This window comes from Apodemus sylvaticus, chromosome 1 (assembly GCF_947179515.1).
Source record: "Apodemus sylvaticus chromosome 1, mApoSyl1.1, whole genome shotgun sequence".
In the NCBI taxonomy this organism is placed as follows: Eukaryota; Metazoa; Chordata; class Mammalia; order Rodentia; family Muridae; genus Apodemus; species Apodemus sylvaticus.
The window spans coordinates 183,626,164-183,645,676 of NC_067472.1; the positions used below are offsets into that span (position 1 = coordinate 183,626,164).

At 51.8% G+C, this 19,513-nt stretch overlaps 1 protein-coding gene across 1 annotated transcript in view; it reads left to right on the plus strand.

Moving 5' to 3' along the window:
• Nucleotides 1-19,513, plus strand: part of Ryr1 (ryanodine receptor 1) — a 133,808-nt gene that overhangs the window by 19,733 nt on the left and 94,562 nt on the right. The window contains 17 exon segments of the mRNA XM_052167344.1: nt 897-1,032; nt 1,112-1,207; nt 1,285-1,403; nt 1,544-1,677; nt 2,226-2,467; nt 2,605-2,797; nt 3,673-3,889; nt 4,641-4,745; nt 4,927-5,030; nt 6,198-6,281; nt 7,314-7,621; nt 9,037-9,239; nt 10,205-10,379; nt 10,498-10,706; nt 15,770-16,164; nt 17,939-18,071; nt 19,174-19,334. Coding sequence (XP_052023304.1) covers nt 897-1,032; nt 1,112-1,207; nt 1,285-1,403; nt 1,544-1,677; nt 2,226-2,467; nt 2,605-2,797; nt 3,673-3,889; nt 4,641-4,745; nt 4,927-5,030; nt 6,198-6,281; nt 7,314-7,621; nt 9,037-9,239; nt 10,205-10,379; nt 10,498-10,706; nt 15,770-16,164; nt 17,939-18,071; nt 19,174-19,334 — 3,014 coding nt within the window.

The window sequence follows — 19,513 nt, forward strand, 5'->3', positions numbered from 1 at the left end:
GTGTGTGTGTGTGTAGCTGGACATATTGGCACACACATTTAACATAAGAATTCTGGAAGCAGAGGTTAAGCAGAGCTCTAGGAGTTAAAACCAGCTTGGTCTACAGCCAGCCAAGGCTACACAGTGAGACAAGAAGAAGGAGAAGAAAAATTAAACTGTCAGAGGGGAGAGGGTGAAAATAAATCTCTTATTTATTTATTTATAAGATTTATTTATTATTTGTTTTTGTTTTGTTTTTGTTTTTGTTTTTTGAGACAGGGTTTCTCTGTGTAGCCCTGGCTGTCCTGGAACTCACTCTGTAGACCAGGCTGCCCTCGAACTCAGAAATCTGCCTGTCTCTGCCTCCCAGAGTGCTGGGATTACAGGCATGCGCCACCATCGCCCAGCTAGATTTATTTATTATTATATGTAAGTATACTGTAGCTGTCTTCAGACACCAGAAGAGGGTGTCCAATCTCATTACGAATGGTTCTGAGCCACCATGTGGTTGCTGGGATTTGAACTCAGGACCTCTGGAAGAGCAGTCGATGCTCTTAATCACTGAGCCATCTCTCTGGCCCCCTCTTATTCATTATTAAGTGGTAAAAGTGAACTGCTCCAAGTGTGACCAGGAGTAGGGTTCCTGGAAATGAGTAAAATGAAGAGAAAACAGTAGCTCACAGAGGCGCAAATCCAGCCCGATGTTAATAAGGGCATAGTATAATGGAGACCGAGGCAAAGAGCGCATTGACAGGCATGATGAGTTAAGGAGAGGAAGGCAGTAAGTCTGGAGACATAGACTAAAGATGCTTGGTGACCTCTGGGCACACAGCCATTACCTGTTTCAGGCTATGACTTAGGAAATCCAAGGCTGGGCCTGGGACTCCTGCTGTAAAACCTTCATTTCCTCACCCCAGGGGATGCTCTCCCTGGTCCTGAATTGCATCGACCGCCTCAACGTCTACACCACCGCTGCCCACTTTGCTGAATTTGCAGGGGAGGAGGCAGCCGAATCTTGGAAAGAGATTGTGAACCTGCTGTATGAGCTTCTAGGTAAGGGGACCCAGAGCTGACGTCCCCGAGGGCACCCAGACGCCCATCCTAATAGACCCGACCTTCGTGCCCCCTACAGCCTCTCTGATCCGTGGCAATCGTACCAACTGTGCCCTCTTCTCCACAAACTTGGATTGGCTGGTCAGCAAGCTGGATCGTCTGGAGGCCTCATCTGGTAAGAGAACAGGATGGCGGAAGGGAAGGTTGGGGAGGAAAGGCCATCCCACCTCACTCTCCTGTGGGCACCGGCAGGCATCCTGGAGGTGTTGTACTGTGTCCTGATTGAGAGTCCTGAGGTGTTGAACATCATCCAGGAGAACCACATCAAGTCCATCATCTCCCTCTTAGACAAGCATGGGAGGAATCACAAGGTTGGCCCTGCATCCCCGACCCCGCCCCGAGTCCCAGATCCAGCTGCCTCTGCCTCCTATGTGCTGGGATTAAAGGCATGTGCAACCACGCCTGGCTAACGCTAGCCTCATTCCCCTTGACCTCTGAACTTGACTTCCAGGTCCTGGATGTACTGTGCTCACTCTGTGTATGCAATGGCGTGGCTGTGCGCTCCAACCAGGACCTTATTACGGAGAACTTGCTCCCGGGCCGCGAGCTTCTGCTGCAGACAAACCTCATCAACTATGTCACCAGGTGTGGCTCTTAACCCCAACCTGGACCCCAACATCACCTCAGGCTCAGAGCCTCTCAAGCACCCCCCTGACCCAGGGACTCCAACCCAAGGGATGTCTCTCGCCCATCTACCTGTCCAGGAGTCCCTTGGCCCTGGCTCATGCGTGGACCCTTATTCTTTCTTCTCTTTTGGTCTCTATTTTGCCTCTCTCTCTTCCTTCTTTCCTGTGTTTCCTCTTTCTCTTTGCCTGTTTCTGTCCTTCTCTCTTCCTGTTCCTTCTCCCTGGCTATCTCTCATCCTTTGTGTATATCTGTGTATTACCTGCAAACCTGATGCCCACAGAGGATAGGGGATATGATTCCCTGAAACTGGAGTTACAGTTGGTTGTGAACCTCCTAATGAGTGCTGGGAATCGAACCCAGGTCCTCTGCGAGAGCCGCCCATGCTCTTCCCCTCTGAGCCATCTCTCCGGCTCCTCTCCCTTTATCTTTTGATGTCTGTGTGTCTCTCTCTTTTCTTCCCCCTTCCGGCTCTCATCTCCATCTCTCCTGTCCTGTTTCTCCTGCAGCATCCGCCCCAACATCTTTGTGGGCCGAGCAGAAGGCTCCACCCAGTATGGCAAATGGTACTTCGAGGTGATGGTGGATGAGGTGGCTCCATTTCTCACAGCTCAGGCCACCCACCTGCGGGTGGGCTGGGCCCTCAGCGAGGGCTACAGCCCCTACCCTGGAGGCGGCGAGGGCTGGGGCGGCAACGGGGTCGGCGATGACCTCTACTCTTACGGCTTTGATGGGCTGCATCTCTGGACAGGTATCGATGGGAAACTCTGCTTGTACAGATTCCACTTTTTGGCCCCTACAGGATGTCTTAATAGCCATAACTTGTGGCAATATCATTGCTTTTGTGGGACCTTTGATCCTTGACCCTTTTCCGGTGATTTGTTGCAGGGCATGTGGCACGCCCAGTGACCTCTCCGGGACAGCACCTCTTGGCCCCGGAGGATGTGGTCAGCTGCTGCCTGGACCTCAGTGTACCGTCCATCTCCTTTCGTATCAATGGCTGCCCCGTGCAGGGTGTCTTCGAATCCTTCAACCTGGATGGGCTCTTCTTCCCTGTTGTGAGCTTCTCAGCTGGTATCAAGTGAGAATCCGTCCCTGTCCCACTGTCCATCCCCAATCAGAAGCCATCCTCCTAGAAGGCAGGGACAGAGACGCCTGCTTTACAACAGATTGGTGGCCAGTTGTGCTCACACCAAGGGCTATGTGACCTCAGAGTATGACCCTAGTGATCTCCGATTCCTATGTCTGTCCAGGGACCTCCAAGTACCCTTAGAATTTCACAGTGACTTTATAATGACTCCAGACTCTCACAGAGATGTCTCAGTGACCCAAGACCATTCCAGTGACCTGCAGTGACCCTAGACTCTTCCAACGACTTTAGCATTTGATAGTGATCTAAGATCCTGTTCGACACCCTGGTGGCCTCAGAGTCCCTGTGGTGGTCTAATGAGTTCAGGCTTGCCCAGTGACTCCCTGCCACCGGTATACTCCAAACACATTAATGGACCCGGTCCTTTCTGAGCACTTTCAACGCTATGAATTCCCATTCCGTGGAAATCCTGTTTATTTTGTAATGATCATAGAATTTAAGTGACTCCTAAATGACTTTCGTGATACTAGGGAGACAGAGCCAAGACTTCTTGGGTTCCTCATACTCCCCTAGAAGAGTGGTTCTCAAGCCTTCATAATGCTGCGGCCCTTTCATACAACTACCTCCTCATGTTGTCGTGACCCCCCCAGCCATAAAATTATTTTTGTGGCTACTTCAAAAAATTTGCCACTATTCTGAATTATAATGTAAATATCTGTGTTTTCTGATGAGTCATGTGACCCCAAAGGCTGTTGTGACCCACAGGTTGAGAAGTAAAGCCCTAGAACATTGTATTGACCCCAGAGTTGCTCACATACCCCCACTAACCGCAAGCTCTTTCCCTCATCCCCACCTCGCTTCCCCAGAGTGCGCTTCCTCCTTGGTGGCCGCCATGGTGAATTTAAGTTCTTGCCCCCACCTGGCTACGCTCCGTGCCATGAAGCTGTGCTCCCTCGGGAGCGGCTCCATCTCCAACCTATCAAAGAGTATCGCCGGGAAGGGCCTCGGGGGCCCCACCTGGTGGGCCCCAGTCGCTGCCTCTCACATCTGGACTTTGTGCCCTGTCCTGTGGACACCATCCAGGTACCGCCTGCTCTGCAAGGGTTTTCTTTCTTCTAAACATTGATTTAGAGAAAAATTGTCTTGGCTTCTATTGCTGTGAGAAAACACTGATTGAAAGCAGCTTGGGCAGGAAAGGGTTTATTGCAGCTTATTTTTCAATATCAGAGTTCAATATCAGTAAGGGAAGTCAGCGCAGAACCTCAAGCAATGAACTTAGAGGCTGGGGGCGTGGCGGGGGGGGGGGCGTTGTCCCTGCCTCGAATTCCCCAATGAACAGCTGGGGGCGTGGCTTAGCCGCCTATGGTGATTGCCTGATGCTGTACGAAGCTCCGGGTTCCGGTCTCACCAGTGCGTGTAAGAACTCTTAGTCAGATTCTCATCATCCTCTTTATAAAGCGATGAAGGACATAATTCAACTGCTGGTTCAGCCAGTTTTTTTTTTTTTCTGAACAGTTTTCTGGATCTGACTCTAGCTCTGGTTGGATGGGGCTAGAAGCTCAGAGAGAAGTAGCCTAAATTGTCTTCAAGGGGTTCTCAGTGCACAGGGGCACGCGGCGGCTCTGTCTGTCCCCAGGCTCTCCTTAACGACGCTGGGTCCTCGCTCCTCTGGAAGCTGCCTTTCCAGTTAAGGCAAGGGGTGGGAACAGGGCTTTGGAGAATCGCGGCTGAGAGAGGAGACTAGCAGGACTCCTTCATTATTGGAAACAGAGGTCACAGTGGAGGTGCAATAGGATCTCAGAGCTCTCACAGGTGTCCCTGTACCCCCCCCCAGATCGTCTTGCCCCCCCACCTGGAGCGGATTCGGGAGAAGCTGGCAGAGAACATTCATGAACTCTGGGCACTGACTCGTATTGAGCAGGGATGGACTTATGGTCCGGTGAGCCTAGACCCTGGAGGGAGGAGCAGGGAGGGTAGGGAGGACCGGTACCAGGGGACTTCAAGGAACCAAGAAGTCTTTGGGCTGCAAATGGGCTGCATGGGTGGAAGATCAGTGGGTCACCAGATATGGGTGAGGGGGGTGAAGGGGAGCCCGAACACTGACTCCAGTGTTTCTCTAGGTTCGGGATGACAACAAGAGGCTGCACCCATGTCTTGTGAATTTCCACAGCTTGCCAGAGCCCGAGCGGAATTACAACTTGCAGATGTCGGGGGAGACACTCAAGTGAGGGGCTCAGGGGAGCAGGGAGTGGGTATGGCTGATGGTGTGAGGGGGAGGCAAAGGAAAGAGGGGGGCAGAGACTGAGGGAAGAGAAGCCAAAGGGGCTCAGGGTGGGTCAGAGGTACGGCACTTGCTGGGAATCCACCAGTGAAGGGCGAGGCATGGCTCAGTGCTGCGATACTCTTCTGGCACACACAGGGTCCTGGACTCTGTCTCCAGTATCGCTAAAACAAGCAAACAAATGAGAAGACTATGAGGGGCTGGAGAGGGGGCTCAGTCAGTAGTGTTTGCTGCATAAGTTTGAGGAGCTGAGTTTAGACTCCAGGTCCCACAGAAAAAGCCACACATGGGGCTGGAGAGATGGCTCAGTAGTTAAGGGCACTCAGTGACTGCTCTTCCAGAGGTCCTGAGTTCGATTCCCAGCACCCACATGGTGGCTCACAGCCATCTGTAATGGGATCCGATGCCCTCTTGTGGTGTATCTGAAGAGAGTGACGGTGAACTCACATACATAAGATAAATAAATCTTTTTTAAAAAGCCACACATTGTGGATACATATGATGGATTACAGTACCGTGCCTGTGATCCCAGCACTGGAGAGGAGCTTGGCAGCTTAATGGGCAGCCAGCGTGCCCAGTTGGCTAGCTCTAGGCTCAGTGAGAGATTGTCCCTCAAGAAATAAGGCAGAAAAATGGGTGAGAAGGGCATCTGACACAGACCCGTGGCCTGTACACACATACATGTACATACGTGCACACACACAAGTGTGTGCCCAGACAGTCCCTGAGACAGACAGAATGTTATCACAGAGAAGGAAAGGAGACACGGCATACAAGAGAAAGGCAGCTGTGGGGATACGTGCTTCCGTCATCCGAGCTATGGGGATGGCTCAAGCCCAAGGCTGTGAGGATAGCCTGGGCTATCCTCAGTGAGACACTCTCACGAGCTGGGGAGGGGATGTGGGAAGCCTTAGCAAAGGATAGACAGACACAGGAAGAGGCAGAGGAAAACATTCAGGAAACGCTGTCCATAAGCAACGATGTAGAGATGGAGTACAGGAAGGCAGAGGTCACCCAGAGAGAGGCACACAGACATCAGAGCAGCCAGAGACAGGTGACAGGGCAGGAGCCCCATGGGTGGCGACCCTGCTGTCCATCTCCCCTGCTCAGGACTCTGCTGGCCCTGGGCTGCCATGTGGGCATGGCGGACGAGAAGGCAGAAGACAACCTGAAGAAGACGAAGCTCCCTAAGACGTGAGTGTGGGCGGCCCGCGTGCTGCGGGGGGAGGATTCACAGTTCGGTCTAAAGAGACCAAAGAGCCATGGCGGTGAGGCTGAGGTCATAGATGAAACCGCACAGGTTAGGATACAGACTGACGGTTCAGGAGCCAGGGGTCAGGGGTCAGGGGTTAGGGGTCAGGGGTCAGAAGTGAGTGTCCAGGGTTGAAGAATTAGGACATCCAGGGACAGAGACTGAACCAGGGATGCAGGGTCAGGAGCTGCCCTGAGAAATCTAAGGTGGCATTTCCGTCTTAGAGTCCTAGGTGAGAGACAGAAGGTGAGAATCCAGAGGCTGCTGGAGACGGAAGTAATTGGTGCTAGGAAGCTGCGGTGAGGGGGTGAGGGGATAGAGATCCTGAGTTCAAAGGTCAAAGATTTCAAAGCCAGGTGTTTACGAGTGTTTGGGCATGGGTCAGAAACATGAAGCCTCAATGCTGGAGTCGCATAGTGTGGTCACGAGAAAGACTCCCAAAGCTGGGTGTGGTGGGGCACATCTGTCACTCCAGCACGCCAGAGCCTGAGACAGAAACATCTGGGAGTTGGAGGCAGTCTGGGCTATATAGTAAGACCCCAACTTAAAGACAGCAAACCCCCAGTTTCAGGAAGCTGGCATGGCTCAGTGGAAACTCACTCAGACACACATACACTAAATAAAAAATAATATTTTTTTAAAACGAAGGGGTCACAGAGGTCAGCAGTGCCGAGCCCCACAGGTAGTTCAATCTGGAAACCCACGCGAAGGCGGAAGGAGAGAGCTGAACACACAGACTCGGCCTCCGCGTGCACTGTGCACTCTTGAACCCCGCCCCATGCATATCACGAACACACAAGCAACAACAGAGCTAAAGATCTTAGGGTCCCACAGTCAACCCAGTGTGGTGGTGCACGCCTTTAATTCCAGTGCGCCAGAGGCAGGTCTCCGAGAGTTCCAAGCCAGCCTGTTCCACACAGTGAGTTCCGGGCTAGCGGGGGCGCACGGTGAGCCAGCCGCTGTCGCATCTGCAGGTACATGATGAGCAATGGCTACAAGCCGGCGCCGCTGGACCTGAGCCACGTGAGGCTGACGCCTGCGCAGACAACTCTGGTGGACCGGCTGGCGGAGAACGGGCACAATGTGTGGGCGAGAGACCGCGTGGCCCAGGGCTGGAGCTACAGTGCCGTGCAGGACATCCCTGCGCGCAGAAACCCTCGCCTCGTGCCCTACCGCCTGCTGGACGAGGCCACCAAGCGCAGCAATCGCGACAGTCTCTGCCAGGCTGTGCGCACCCTGCTGGGCTACGGCTACAACATCGAGCCGCCTGACCAGGAGCCCAGTGAGTGCCTCCGCTGTCTCTCTCCACCCCTAAGCTTACCCTTGACCTTAACCCCTGACCCTTCAACCTCCGGTGGTGAGCATTTCCAGTCTTTAGCATTGAGTGCACTGATCAGATGCTGGTAAGCATCTACCCCTCCCTTCGGCCATGACCCTTACCCATCACCCTGGCCTTGACCCCATCTGACTCTGACCTTGGTCTGCCTCAGTGTTTGTGTGGCCCGTGACCACAATGTTGAGCTGTGGCACTGTGCCATGTGCCCAGTGACTGCTGACCTCCACCTTTGACCCTTAACCCCAACCCAACGCCTGGGTAGAGCTGTAACATGAAGCCACTTAACCCAGTCACCAAGGACTGGGTTCAGAACTTCCGTCAGTAACTTGATCTTTCACCAATTCCCAAACTGAGCCTTGACCCCAAGAATGACCACTGTCCCCAAACTCTCTACTCCTTTTCCGCACACTTTCTTTGTTTATTTTTGTCTTTTGAGGAAGGGTCTCAACAGCTGAAGCTAGCTGGGCACTCGTTATATAATCCAGGCTAATGGTAATGTCAGGCTCATGGCCCCTGCCTCGGCCTCCTGCGTGCTGGGATTATAAGTATGTGTTACCATGCTGGGCTGCGGCCATGATTACTTTCAAGATGGTGTCTCACGTAGCCCGGGTAGACCAGGGGACCCTCTGACTAGTATAGCTGAGGCTGGCCTTGAACTCTGGATTCTCCTGGTAACCATTTGTGTGTGTGTGTGTGTGTGTGTGTGTGTGTGTGTGTGAGAGAGAGAGAGAGAGAGAGAGAGAGAGAGAGAGAGAGAGAGAGAGAGAGAGAGAATTTTTTTATTATTTTTCTCTCCTCTTCTCCCTCCTCCTGTTTTGAAACAGGGTCTCACTATGCAGCCCTGGCTGGTCTAGAACTCAAGAGACCCTGAGTGCTGGGATTAAAGGCGTGTGCCCCCATGTCTGCCTCAGCTTTTTTCTTTATTCTTGAGCATTTCATACATGTATTCAATGAAATAAGATCACATTCACCCTCACTGTCTCCCTCCAACACCTCTCTGACACCAACCCCCATGTCCACTCTCACTTTCCTGTCAAGTCACTAAGTCCAGTGAGTGTTGCCCGTGTGTGGATAGGTGTGGGATCCTCTGGAGTGCGGGAAACTGCCAGTAACTACCTGTTCATAGCAATGATGCTGGCACGGTGGCTGTATTCCCAGCACTCAGGAGGCCGAGGCTGTGAGTCTGGTCTGTATAGCAAGTTCCAGGCCAGCCAAAGCTACACAATGAAACCTTGTCTCAAAACCAAAATCCAGCAAGACAGTGTAAGGTGAAGACCCTCCCCTTTTCTGGTCCCCCTCACCTCTTGATATCTTGGGATCCGCTTCCTTCCTAGCCTCTCTAACTCTGGCCTCCTCTGTAGGCCAAGCTGACAGCCAGGCTCGTGGGGACCGGGCCCGCATCTTCCGGGCAGAGAAATCCTATGCAGTCCAAAGCGGTCGCTGGTACTTCGAGTTCGAAGCAGTCACCACGGGAGAGATGCGAGTGGGCTGGGCGAGGCCTGAGCTGAGACCTGACGTGGAGCTGGGGGCTGACGACTTGGCCTATGTCTTCAATGGGCACCGAGTGGGTACCTCCCTGGGCTCCATCCTGTCCGGCCCTGTGGTTTCTCCCGGTCACATAGTCTAGTCCTGCCTGTCTGTGCCTCTCTATTCACTGATCCATGAATCTGCCATACATTATCCATGCATTCATGCATCCATACACCCATCCATCCATATATACATACATACATACACACATACATACATACATACATACACACAGCCATACATCCATACATGCATACATCCATACACACATACATACATCCCTACATACACACATCATCCATCCATCCATCCATACATACATACACACACACTCATACATACACACATACTTACACACATCTATTCAGCCATCCATCCATACATACATACATATACACATACATACATACATCCTTACATACACCCATCCATATATACATACATATACACATACATACATAAACACATACATATACCTATACATACATACTTACATACACACATATATACACCCATCCATACATCCATACATCCATACATACATCCATACACACATACATACACACATACATACATACATCCCTACATACACCCATCCATATATCCATCCATACATGCATCCATATACACATACATACATACACACATACGTACATACATGCATACATCCCTACATATACCCATACATACATACATATACACACACACATATATATACACATCCATATATACACACACATACATACACCCATACATACATACATACACACACCCATACAGGCAGCAGACATGGAGTTGAGATTGTGTGGGGTCGAGATTGGTGAAGATGATGTTAGGGTCATGGGTGCAAGTGTGAGGAAGATGGAGGGTGCCGTGGGTGACCCTGTCCTGTCTCACGTGCACCGACCTCAATGCTGTGTGACACACCACGCACGCCTGCCCTTTGTCCCCATTGCCCTGTATGTCTCTCATCGTGGGTTCCTGGGGTTCTCTGTACAGGGCCAGCGCTGGCACTTGGGCAGTGAGCCATTTGGGCGCCCCTGGCAGTCGGGTGATGTCGTCGGCTGCATGATTGACCTCACAGAGAACACCATCATCTTCACCCTCAACGGCGAGGTTCTCATGTCTGACTCAGGCTCAGAAACAGCCTTCCGCGACATTGAGATTGGGGACGGTGAGAGCCACCATCTCTTTACACGCCCTTCCTTGTCTAGTTCTCCTGTCTTCTGTGGTCCTCCTTCCCACGGACGCCCGCACCTCCTGTTCACCCCGCCCTTGTCCCTTTCCCCCAGGCTTCCTGCCAGTCTGCAGCTTGGGGCCTGGTCAGGTGGGCCACCTGAACCTGGGCCAGGATGTGAGCTCCCTGAGGTTTTTTGCCATCTGTGGCCTCCAGGAAGGCTTTGAGCCCTTCGCCATCAACATGCAACGCCCGGTTACCACCTGGTTTAGCAAGAGCCTTCCTCAGTTTGAGCCTGTGCCCCTCGAGCACCCCCACTATGAGGTAAGAGTCGATTCCCATCCAAATGACTAGTATTAGTATTCTGTGCTGCTGAGGACTGAACACAGGGCATGCCACACACTAGATAACGTATCTTCTTTTTTCTCTTTTCTGGTGGTTCCAGGGATTGAACCTAGGGCCTTTCACAGGCCAGGCAGGTATACTACCACTGAGCCATACCCCGACCCCTCCCTGGGAGATTCTAGGCAGGGGATCTACCACTGAGCCACGCCCCAACCCCTCACTGGGGGATTCTAGGCAGGGGCTCTACCACTGAACCACACTCCCAGCCCCTCACTGGAGGATTCTAAGCAGGGGCTCTACCACTGAGCCACGCCCCAGCCCCTCACTGGGGGAATTCTAGGCAGGGGCTCTACCACTGAGCCACGCCCCACCCCCTCACTGGGGGATTCTAGGCAGGGGCTCTACCACTGAGCCACGCCCCACCCCCTCACTGGGGGATTCTAGGCAGGGGCTCTACCACTGAGCCACGCCCCCACCCCCTCACTGGGAGATCTACTGCTGAAATACATTTCCAACCTCTAGAATAACATTTTATAATTTGTGTTCAAACTCTATTCTTTCCACAATTCTCTTCTCCCTGTCTCTTCTATGCACAAATGTCATAGAAGGAGGTGTCAGCCTGATGGTCTTCCAGAGCTACCCTTCTAAATTTCACCTTCACAAAGCAACTGTCTTCAATCTATAAGGCAAGAGATGGGAGCAAAGACAACTGTGATTTAATGACCCAGCAGAATCAGTTGTAACACAAGCCTGACATCCTAGCACTCAGAAAGTGGGGGCAGAAGCTCAAGGTCACCTTCAGCTACTTAGGGAGTCGGGGGCCAGCCTGGGTTACATGAGACCTTGTCTCAAGAAATCAAAGAATAAGTAGGAGAAGGAATAACTAGTTGGGACGTTGGGACTCTTCACTGTAAAATACTGCATTTCTCCTAAGCTGTGGCATGCCCAGCTAAGTGGGGAGCTGAGGGGAGCACTTGGAGCTGAGGGGAGCACCAGGGATTCAACCCCGACACACTATGACCTGATCCCCAGCTTACCAGGTGTGGCAAACAGTTCCCACGTCTCTTTTTTTTCTGGACCAGAATCCACTGCATGTTCAACATGCTACATTTATTGGTTAGGTCTCTCCCATCCCTGTGTTGAATGTTCCTGATTATTTCCTGTCTTGGATGACATTGACTTTAAATACATTTTTCAAGTTTTATCTTTTTATTTGCATGAATGGTCTGTCTGGATGTATATCTCAGTACCATGAGTGTGTGCCTGGCACCTGCAGACATCAGAGAGGGTGTCAGATCCCCTGGAACTGGAGTTGTGGGTGTTTGTGAGACTCCGTGTGGGTGCTGGGAACTGAACCTGGGTTCAGCTCATCTGCGAGAGCAGCCAGTGAGCTAACCCTGGAGCCATCCCTTCTGTCCTGACTTGGGCATTTTTGTAGACTACAGGCCAATGGTTTTGCAAAATGTCCTTCTGCTTGGGTTTGAGAGATATTTTATTGTAATCAGGCTCAGTGTGTATGTGTGTGTGTGTGTGTGTGTGTGTGTGTGTGTCAGTGTCAGTGTGTGTTCTGCAGAAATATCATAGAAGTGAAGTTGTGTCCCCCACTTTATGAGGTCACTATTTCTTTTTGGTCTTAATTTTATTAGTTTATGTGAATGGATGCTTTGCCTGCCTGAAAATCTGTGCACCTCGTGTGTGCCTCGTGCCCACGGAAGGCATTAGATCCCCTGGATCTCGAGTTACAGATGGTTGTGAGCCACCTTCTGCACCAGGCTGGAAATCAAACCCAGCTCCTCTGGAAGAGCTTCTGATTGCTGAGGCATCTCACCTCTCCAGCCTGGAGAGCGCTATAGCTTATTGCGGTCAGCTTTCGGTGCCGCTGTGCCACGGGCTCTGTGCCGTGTCTTCAGCCAGCTGCGGATCAGGACTGTTTGAGAGGGCGGCCTCTGTATGAGCCGGTGCAGGTTCCCTTCTCACTGCTGTGTCCTAAAGAGCACCGCAGAACAGCCATTCCCATAGCACTGAGTCGTGTTACATGCTGTATGCATGTTTAAAGCATGAGGAGAATGTAGCCTCCTGGTAGCGTGATTGATTGCCTAGCATGTGCCAGGTCCTAGGTGTGGTCACAGCCCTGGGAAAAGTCAGTAAATGTATAAATAGCACGTGGAAGGTGTGTGCGAGTTAGACGTAAGTGCTGTGCCATCTGACGCAGGTGACCGTTCATTTGGGCGTCTGCAAATGGTCCTGTGCCTGCCAGTCTCAGCATCAGGCAGTACAGCTTGGCTGCCTGTTACCTTTGGCTGCTGTGGGGTGGGGCGGGGTCTGTCAGGCCACTCCCCTGTCGAGTTGCTGTTTTTCTATTTGTGATTAACAAGTGACCGAACACAGCAACCTCCCACATGGGCAGTGCATGTCTGCTGCCTCAGCGCTCGGGAGCAGAGGCAGGGAGCTCAGATGTTCAGGGTCTTCTTGGTGTACATGGTAAGTTTGAGGCCAGCCTGGGCTACATAGGACCCTGTCTCATAAATAACAAAATCTAGCCTGGTGTGGCCAGGCAGGTATGCCTTTCATCCCAGCAGTTGGGAGTCAGAGGCAGGTGACTATGAGTTTGAAGTCACCCTGGTCTTCACAGAGAGTTCCAGGCTAGGGCTGCTTAGCAAGACCCTATCTCAGAAACAAACCAGCTAACACACAACAAAACTACCATAGCTTCCTCTACCTCCACCACCATCTCTACCACCACAGCCACCACCTCCATCACTGCCATCACAATCACCACAGCCACTGTCACCATCACTGCATCCACCATCACCATCACCATCACCACAGCCTCCATCACCATCACTGCCTCGATCATTACCACTACCACCACAGCCACCATCACAGCCACCACCACCACAGCCACCATAACCACAGCCACCATCACCACAGCCACCATAACCACAGCCACCATCACCACAGCCACCACCACCACAGCCACCACAACCACAGCCACCATCACCACAGCCACCATCACCACAGCCACCACCACCACAGCCACCACCACCACAGCCACCATAACCACAGCCACCACCACCACAGCCACCACCACCACCTCCATCACCATCACCATCACTATCTTGATTACCACTGCCATAACTATCACCCGCACCACCACAGCCACCACCTCCATCTTGTCCATCATCACCACCACCACCACTGCCACCACAACAACAACAATACAATAAGTGATGTGGGGTAAATTTTAGAAGTAAGGTATGGAAGTTTTTTTTTTTTGGTAGGACCATTTCTAGCTGAGATTGGAGTTTTCAAAAGGCATCCACCTGTTGGTAAGAGGTTACAGAAGTGACAGTGTAGCCGGATGATCAGGGAGGATGGACAGGAGCGAGTGTGATTGTGCTTGAGGCAGAGTGTAGAACAATCCAGACAACTGAGTTTTACACCAATAAGAGCAAAGAAGCCAAAATGCACAGAACCACCCTGACAAATCCCAGAAGCACTGTGCAGAGTGTGCACAGAAGAGCACAGGGTGTGGGAACTCTCATAGAGAGTTCCAGAACTGCCAAGTGAATCTTTGCTGTAACAGATGATTTACCCCCACATCACTTATTGGTGTGGTGGTGGTGATAGTGACAATGGTCAAGAGGAGGTGGTGGGTGTGGTGGTGGGGTGATAGTTATGGTAGTGGTAATCATGATGGTGATTGATGGAGGTGGTGATGGTGATGGAGGTGGCGATGGTGGCTGTGGTGGTGGTGCCGATGGTAATAGAGAAGTTACTGGAGAATTACCCAGAGATAGTGCTGGTCTCCTCACATATAAGTCATAGGATGGAGTCGTCTTATTGTCGGGGAACAATGGCAAAAGAAGCTTCCTAAGAGGAAAGAAAGGGGGAGGAACCCCACACCATGGAGCAGGGTTTTGTAGGTACAGTTTGGGGTGAATCCTCCAGATATTGAGGAACACAGAGGGCCAAGTAAGGATTTGGTGCTCAGGGAGATAGACCCTGCCTCCACAGCCTTGACCAATCTCCAGAAAGCCGCTGAGAACCCTGGGTTCGTAGCACAGCCCAGGACCCCAGCACTGGGAAGCTGAATTCAGCAGGAGGACCAAGAGTTTGAGACCAGCTTGGGTTACATAGTAAAAGTCCCAGTTTCATAAATCCAAGGGCCGGGATGCACCCTAGGGGTACCTCATCAAGTACAAGACCCAGGCTTCTATCTCCAGCAACACACGTGTACACACACACACACACACACACACACATCTGTGAGAGTCTATCTTGAGCACACAGCACACAGGACTCTTGGGTCTTGCCCTTTATTTAAAATCAGACTGGTCAAGTGGTTCCTAGGAACCTAGACCCGTTTCTGTATCTGGGTGCTGGGTGCACGGGAGTGTTCAATCTGTGAAAATCCATCACATATAACGTTCATACTTCCTGAGCCCTTTTAACAAACGTTCATCTGGGGGAACCCTTCTGTCCCCTTAGGACGCTAGGAAGGGAGCCCTGAGTGTGTTTCCTGGTGTGTCTCTAGAACAGTGCCTGGAACACAGTAGGAATTCCTGAGATATTTGTAGTATGGATAGATGATGCATGGATGGACAAATGGATGCATGGAAGGACAGACAGATGTAAATTGATGCGTGGGAAATGGTGACGCACAGATGGGTGTATAATGTATGTATATACATGTGTATGTATGTATGTATTATGCATGAACACGGTGCATGCATGGGTAGGTGATGGGTAGATGGGTGAATGCATGAGTGGAATTGTGCATTGAATGCGTATGTGGGGCCTTACTCTGGAGTGCATAGGTAGGTTCTGAAAATTCCTCCAAGAGATGCCCGTGTAGGGCCAAGCTGTTAACTTCTTATAAGGCTCAGAGTTGGACAGAGTCCGATAGCACTCCACAGCCAAGCCCCATCACATTATTTTACACAATTCCCACCCCGAGGCCCAGTAGTGACTTACACATAACCGTGTTCAGGACCCTATCTCCCAAGCCTGGCTCAGAGCGTCCTCCTTTCTCCCTCAAGGTGGCCCGCATGGACGGCACTGTAGACACGCCTCCCTGTCTGCGCTTGACCCACCGCACCTGGGGCTCGCAGAACAGTCTGGTGGAGATGTTGTTTCTCCGGCTAAGCCTTCCGGTCCAGTTCCACCAGCACTTCCGCTGCACCGCAGGGGCCACACCCCTGGCGTCCCCTGGCTTGCAGCCGCCTGCCGAAGATGAGGCCCGGGCAGCAGAACCGGATACGGACTATGAAAACCTGCGCCGCTCCGCTGGAGGCTGGGGAGAGGCTGAGGGGGGCAAGGATGGAACTTCCAAGGAGGGGACACCCGGAGGCACTGCCCAGGCTGGGGTAGAGACTCAGCCTGCGAGGGCGGAGAACGAGAAAGACGCTACCACGGAGAAGAACAAGAAGAGAGGGTGAGTCAAAATTGGGGCTAGGATGGGACTCAGAGTCTGTTTTGGGATCCCCAGTTATGCAACTGCAATAATTTAAGAAGCCTCCACTGTACCCAAAAGAGGCCCAGTTGTGAGGCTAAGTGAGGTCAGAACACTGAGTGATCTTGTGTGAGGCGAATGGTATGCTGTCGTTTCCACAAAATGACAACTATGAGACTGGAGACCCCAAACTATGCAGTATGGAGAAGACTGCTCTCCCAGAGTACCTGGTGGGTCCCGGAGTCCTCTATGAATGCCATTAGGCATAAACACTAAGGGGAATTTTCGTATCCTGTTAGAGCTTACCATGCCCCACCCCTCCATGCCTCAGGGGACACAGAGTGGTCGTCTAAGTTGGGGGTCCATTCTGTGTCTCCAGTGTGGCCTCCCAAACTAACTTTAGCCAGATATGGTGGTGTATGCCCTTATCCTAGCACTTGGAAGGCAGGGAGGAGGATCTCAATGAGTTCAAGGACAGCTTGCTCTTTGCAGTGAGTTCTGGGCCACTGAGACTATGTAATGAGACCCCTCTGTTGAAACAACAACACAATCTAAACAAACAGCCAAAGCTAACTAAGGTCAAAGAAGGCCAATACCAAGCACTGGATTGATGTGGGGTGATGGCACACACCTTTAATCCCAGCACTCCAGAGGCAGAGGCAGGCAGATCTCTTGAGTTTGAGGCCAGCTTGGGCCAGAATGAGTTCCAGGACAGCCAGAGCCACACAGAAAAACCCTGTCTCAAAACAACAAAAGTGGAGGTGTGTTGCGGGGGCAGTGGGGACTGGATTGAAACAAAATCTATTTTTCCCATCGGGGCAGTAATTTTCAACTTAGTAGGAGTGTTTTGGAGGTTGTTTGGAAACGATGGAGTGTTGTTGGTATCTGTCACAGTTGGTGGTGCTGTTACTGGAAGGTCCCACATACCGTGTGCTATGCAGTGGAGACTTGCTATCCAGTCATGATGGCTTCACCTGTAATCCCAGCACTTGGGAAGCAGAGGCAGGCAGACTGTTTTCATAGTGAATCCCGGACCAGCCTGGGCTGCATAGCCTATCTCAAAAACCAATAAACAACACCAATTTAAAACAACAAACAAACAAACACCAGAAATCAGTCTGGAAGGATGGCGCACTCAATAAAGCGTTTGCCTTGAAAGCGCGAGGATTCAGTTTGATCCCCAGAACCCACAGGAAAGTGCCAGGGGTGGTAGGAGGAGCTTGTAGTCCCAGGGATGGGGGTGGGGGGTGGAGACAGGCAGGCTATTGGGGCTCACTGGCTGGCCAGCCTAACCTACTCAAGTGAACTCTGTGTCAACAAAAAACACTGTCTCACCAAACGAGGTGGGTGTGTCCCAAAGAGGACCTCCATGGCTACCCTCCTTACCCTCTTTATTTTGCTTTGTTTTTAATGGCCCAGACTTGCCTCGAACTTGCGAACTTGCGGTACAACTGAGGGCAGCCTTGAACTCCCAGTCCTCTTGTCTCTCCTCCCCAGTGCTGTGCACCACTACACTTAGCTGTCAGTTGCCCTCTTTAGATGCGACTGGCCCAGCATCCACAAGTACAGTGCACAGCACCTCCCGAATAGATTGGGCTGGGCCAGTCGGGAATCCCTGTCCTCCAGAGGCATGCTGCCAGTGTTAGGAGGAGGGTCTGACGGGCAAGGATGCGCTCCACAGGGCAACTGTGGTGGGAAGAATCAGGGGCTGGGCTTCAGAGCTGCAGCTAACGGCAAACTCTCCTCTGACCTCCAGGTTCTTGTTCAAGGCCAAGAAGGTGGCCATGATGACCCAGCCACCTACCACCCCGGCTCTTCCCCGACTCCCTCGAGATGTGGTGCCTGCTGACAACCGTGATGACCCTGAGATCATCCTCAACACAACCACGGTGTGAAGCTAGGACCCTCAACTTTAGGGACAGCCCCTCTACACACACACAGACAACATAACAGGGAAATCTAGAACCTCCAGATCACTGCTGCCATCCTTATATCTGAGATTCCACCGATACATTCTAGAGTCATCATACAACACATGCCGATGTGCCTTTTGAATCCCCTATTCTCATGTTTTAGTGACCTGAGGGTATGGTAGGGGGTTCAGTGATGGTATAAGGCAAACTTATATAATTCTTAGAGGGTCCCAAAGTCCAGAGGATAAGCCAATATAGATCAACATTTGGGATCAACTATATAAATACAATACTTGAAATCCAATAGCTAACATATTCCTGGGAGTAAAAGTCCATTGTTATCCCAATACAGTTTGAGTCCTCAGATATTTGTTAAGACAGAAATCTTATTCATGCCAACCTTGCCAGCACAGGCCTGTAATCCCAGCTACTGGGGAGGCTGGGGTAGGAGGATCACAAGTTCAAGGCCTGCCTGGGCTACTAGGAGGAGTTCAAAACCAGCTAGGGCAACATAGCACAGCCCCATCCCAGGCCCGGGGGTTAGCTCAGTAATAGAGCATTCACAAGGTCCTAAGTTCCAGCATTAGTGCAGGAAAGGAGAGGACTGGAGGGGAGAGGGGAGGAGATAGGGGAGGGGAGGGCAGGGCAGGGACAGAGGAATACACTGTAACCCTTAGGATCTTAGGCCCCCTGGGTGAATCACTTCACTGCTCTGTGCTTTCTAGTGGAAGGACTGCCGTCTGTTTACCCACCACTAAATACAAGGGTAACAATGGTAACCCTACCCCACACCCACACCCACCCACCCCATGAGGCAGCTTGGTGGATGCTCTGAGTTAGACAGGAAAGAACCTTCCTTAAGGCAGCAAGCTGCTATTGTGGGCTATGTTATTGCTTTGCTGTAGTTTGAAGAAGGACCAGGTGTAAGGGTTCCACCAAATATCCCCAAGGGGGCTCCCCAGGCTTTACAAAGCACGAGTAGGCACACCAGCACACACTTAGACTCAGGAGATCTCTCGTGCAGTAAGAAGGGCCGTTTCCCTGACTGACCTTTGACCCACTCTCTTTACATCCCCAGTACTATTACTCTGTGAGGGTCTTCGCGGGTCAGGAGCCCACCTGTGTGTGGGTGGGCTGGGTCACTCCTGACTACCATCAACACGACATGAGCTTCGACCTCAGCAAAGTCCGGGCGGTGACAGTGACCATGGGGGATGAACAAGGCAATGTCCACAGCAGGTGCTGGGCCAGGGTGGGGCTTCCGTGTGCAGGTGGGAGGTTGGCATGGGCAGGGGCCGGGAGGTTGGCATGGGCAGGAGCCGGGAGCTCGAGGGACAGCTCTGGAGCTGCCTGGCTGGGGTTCCTGGGAACCTTACAGAATACAAAGAAATCATGGTGCCCACCTCAGAAGATTTTCT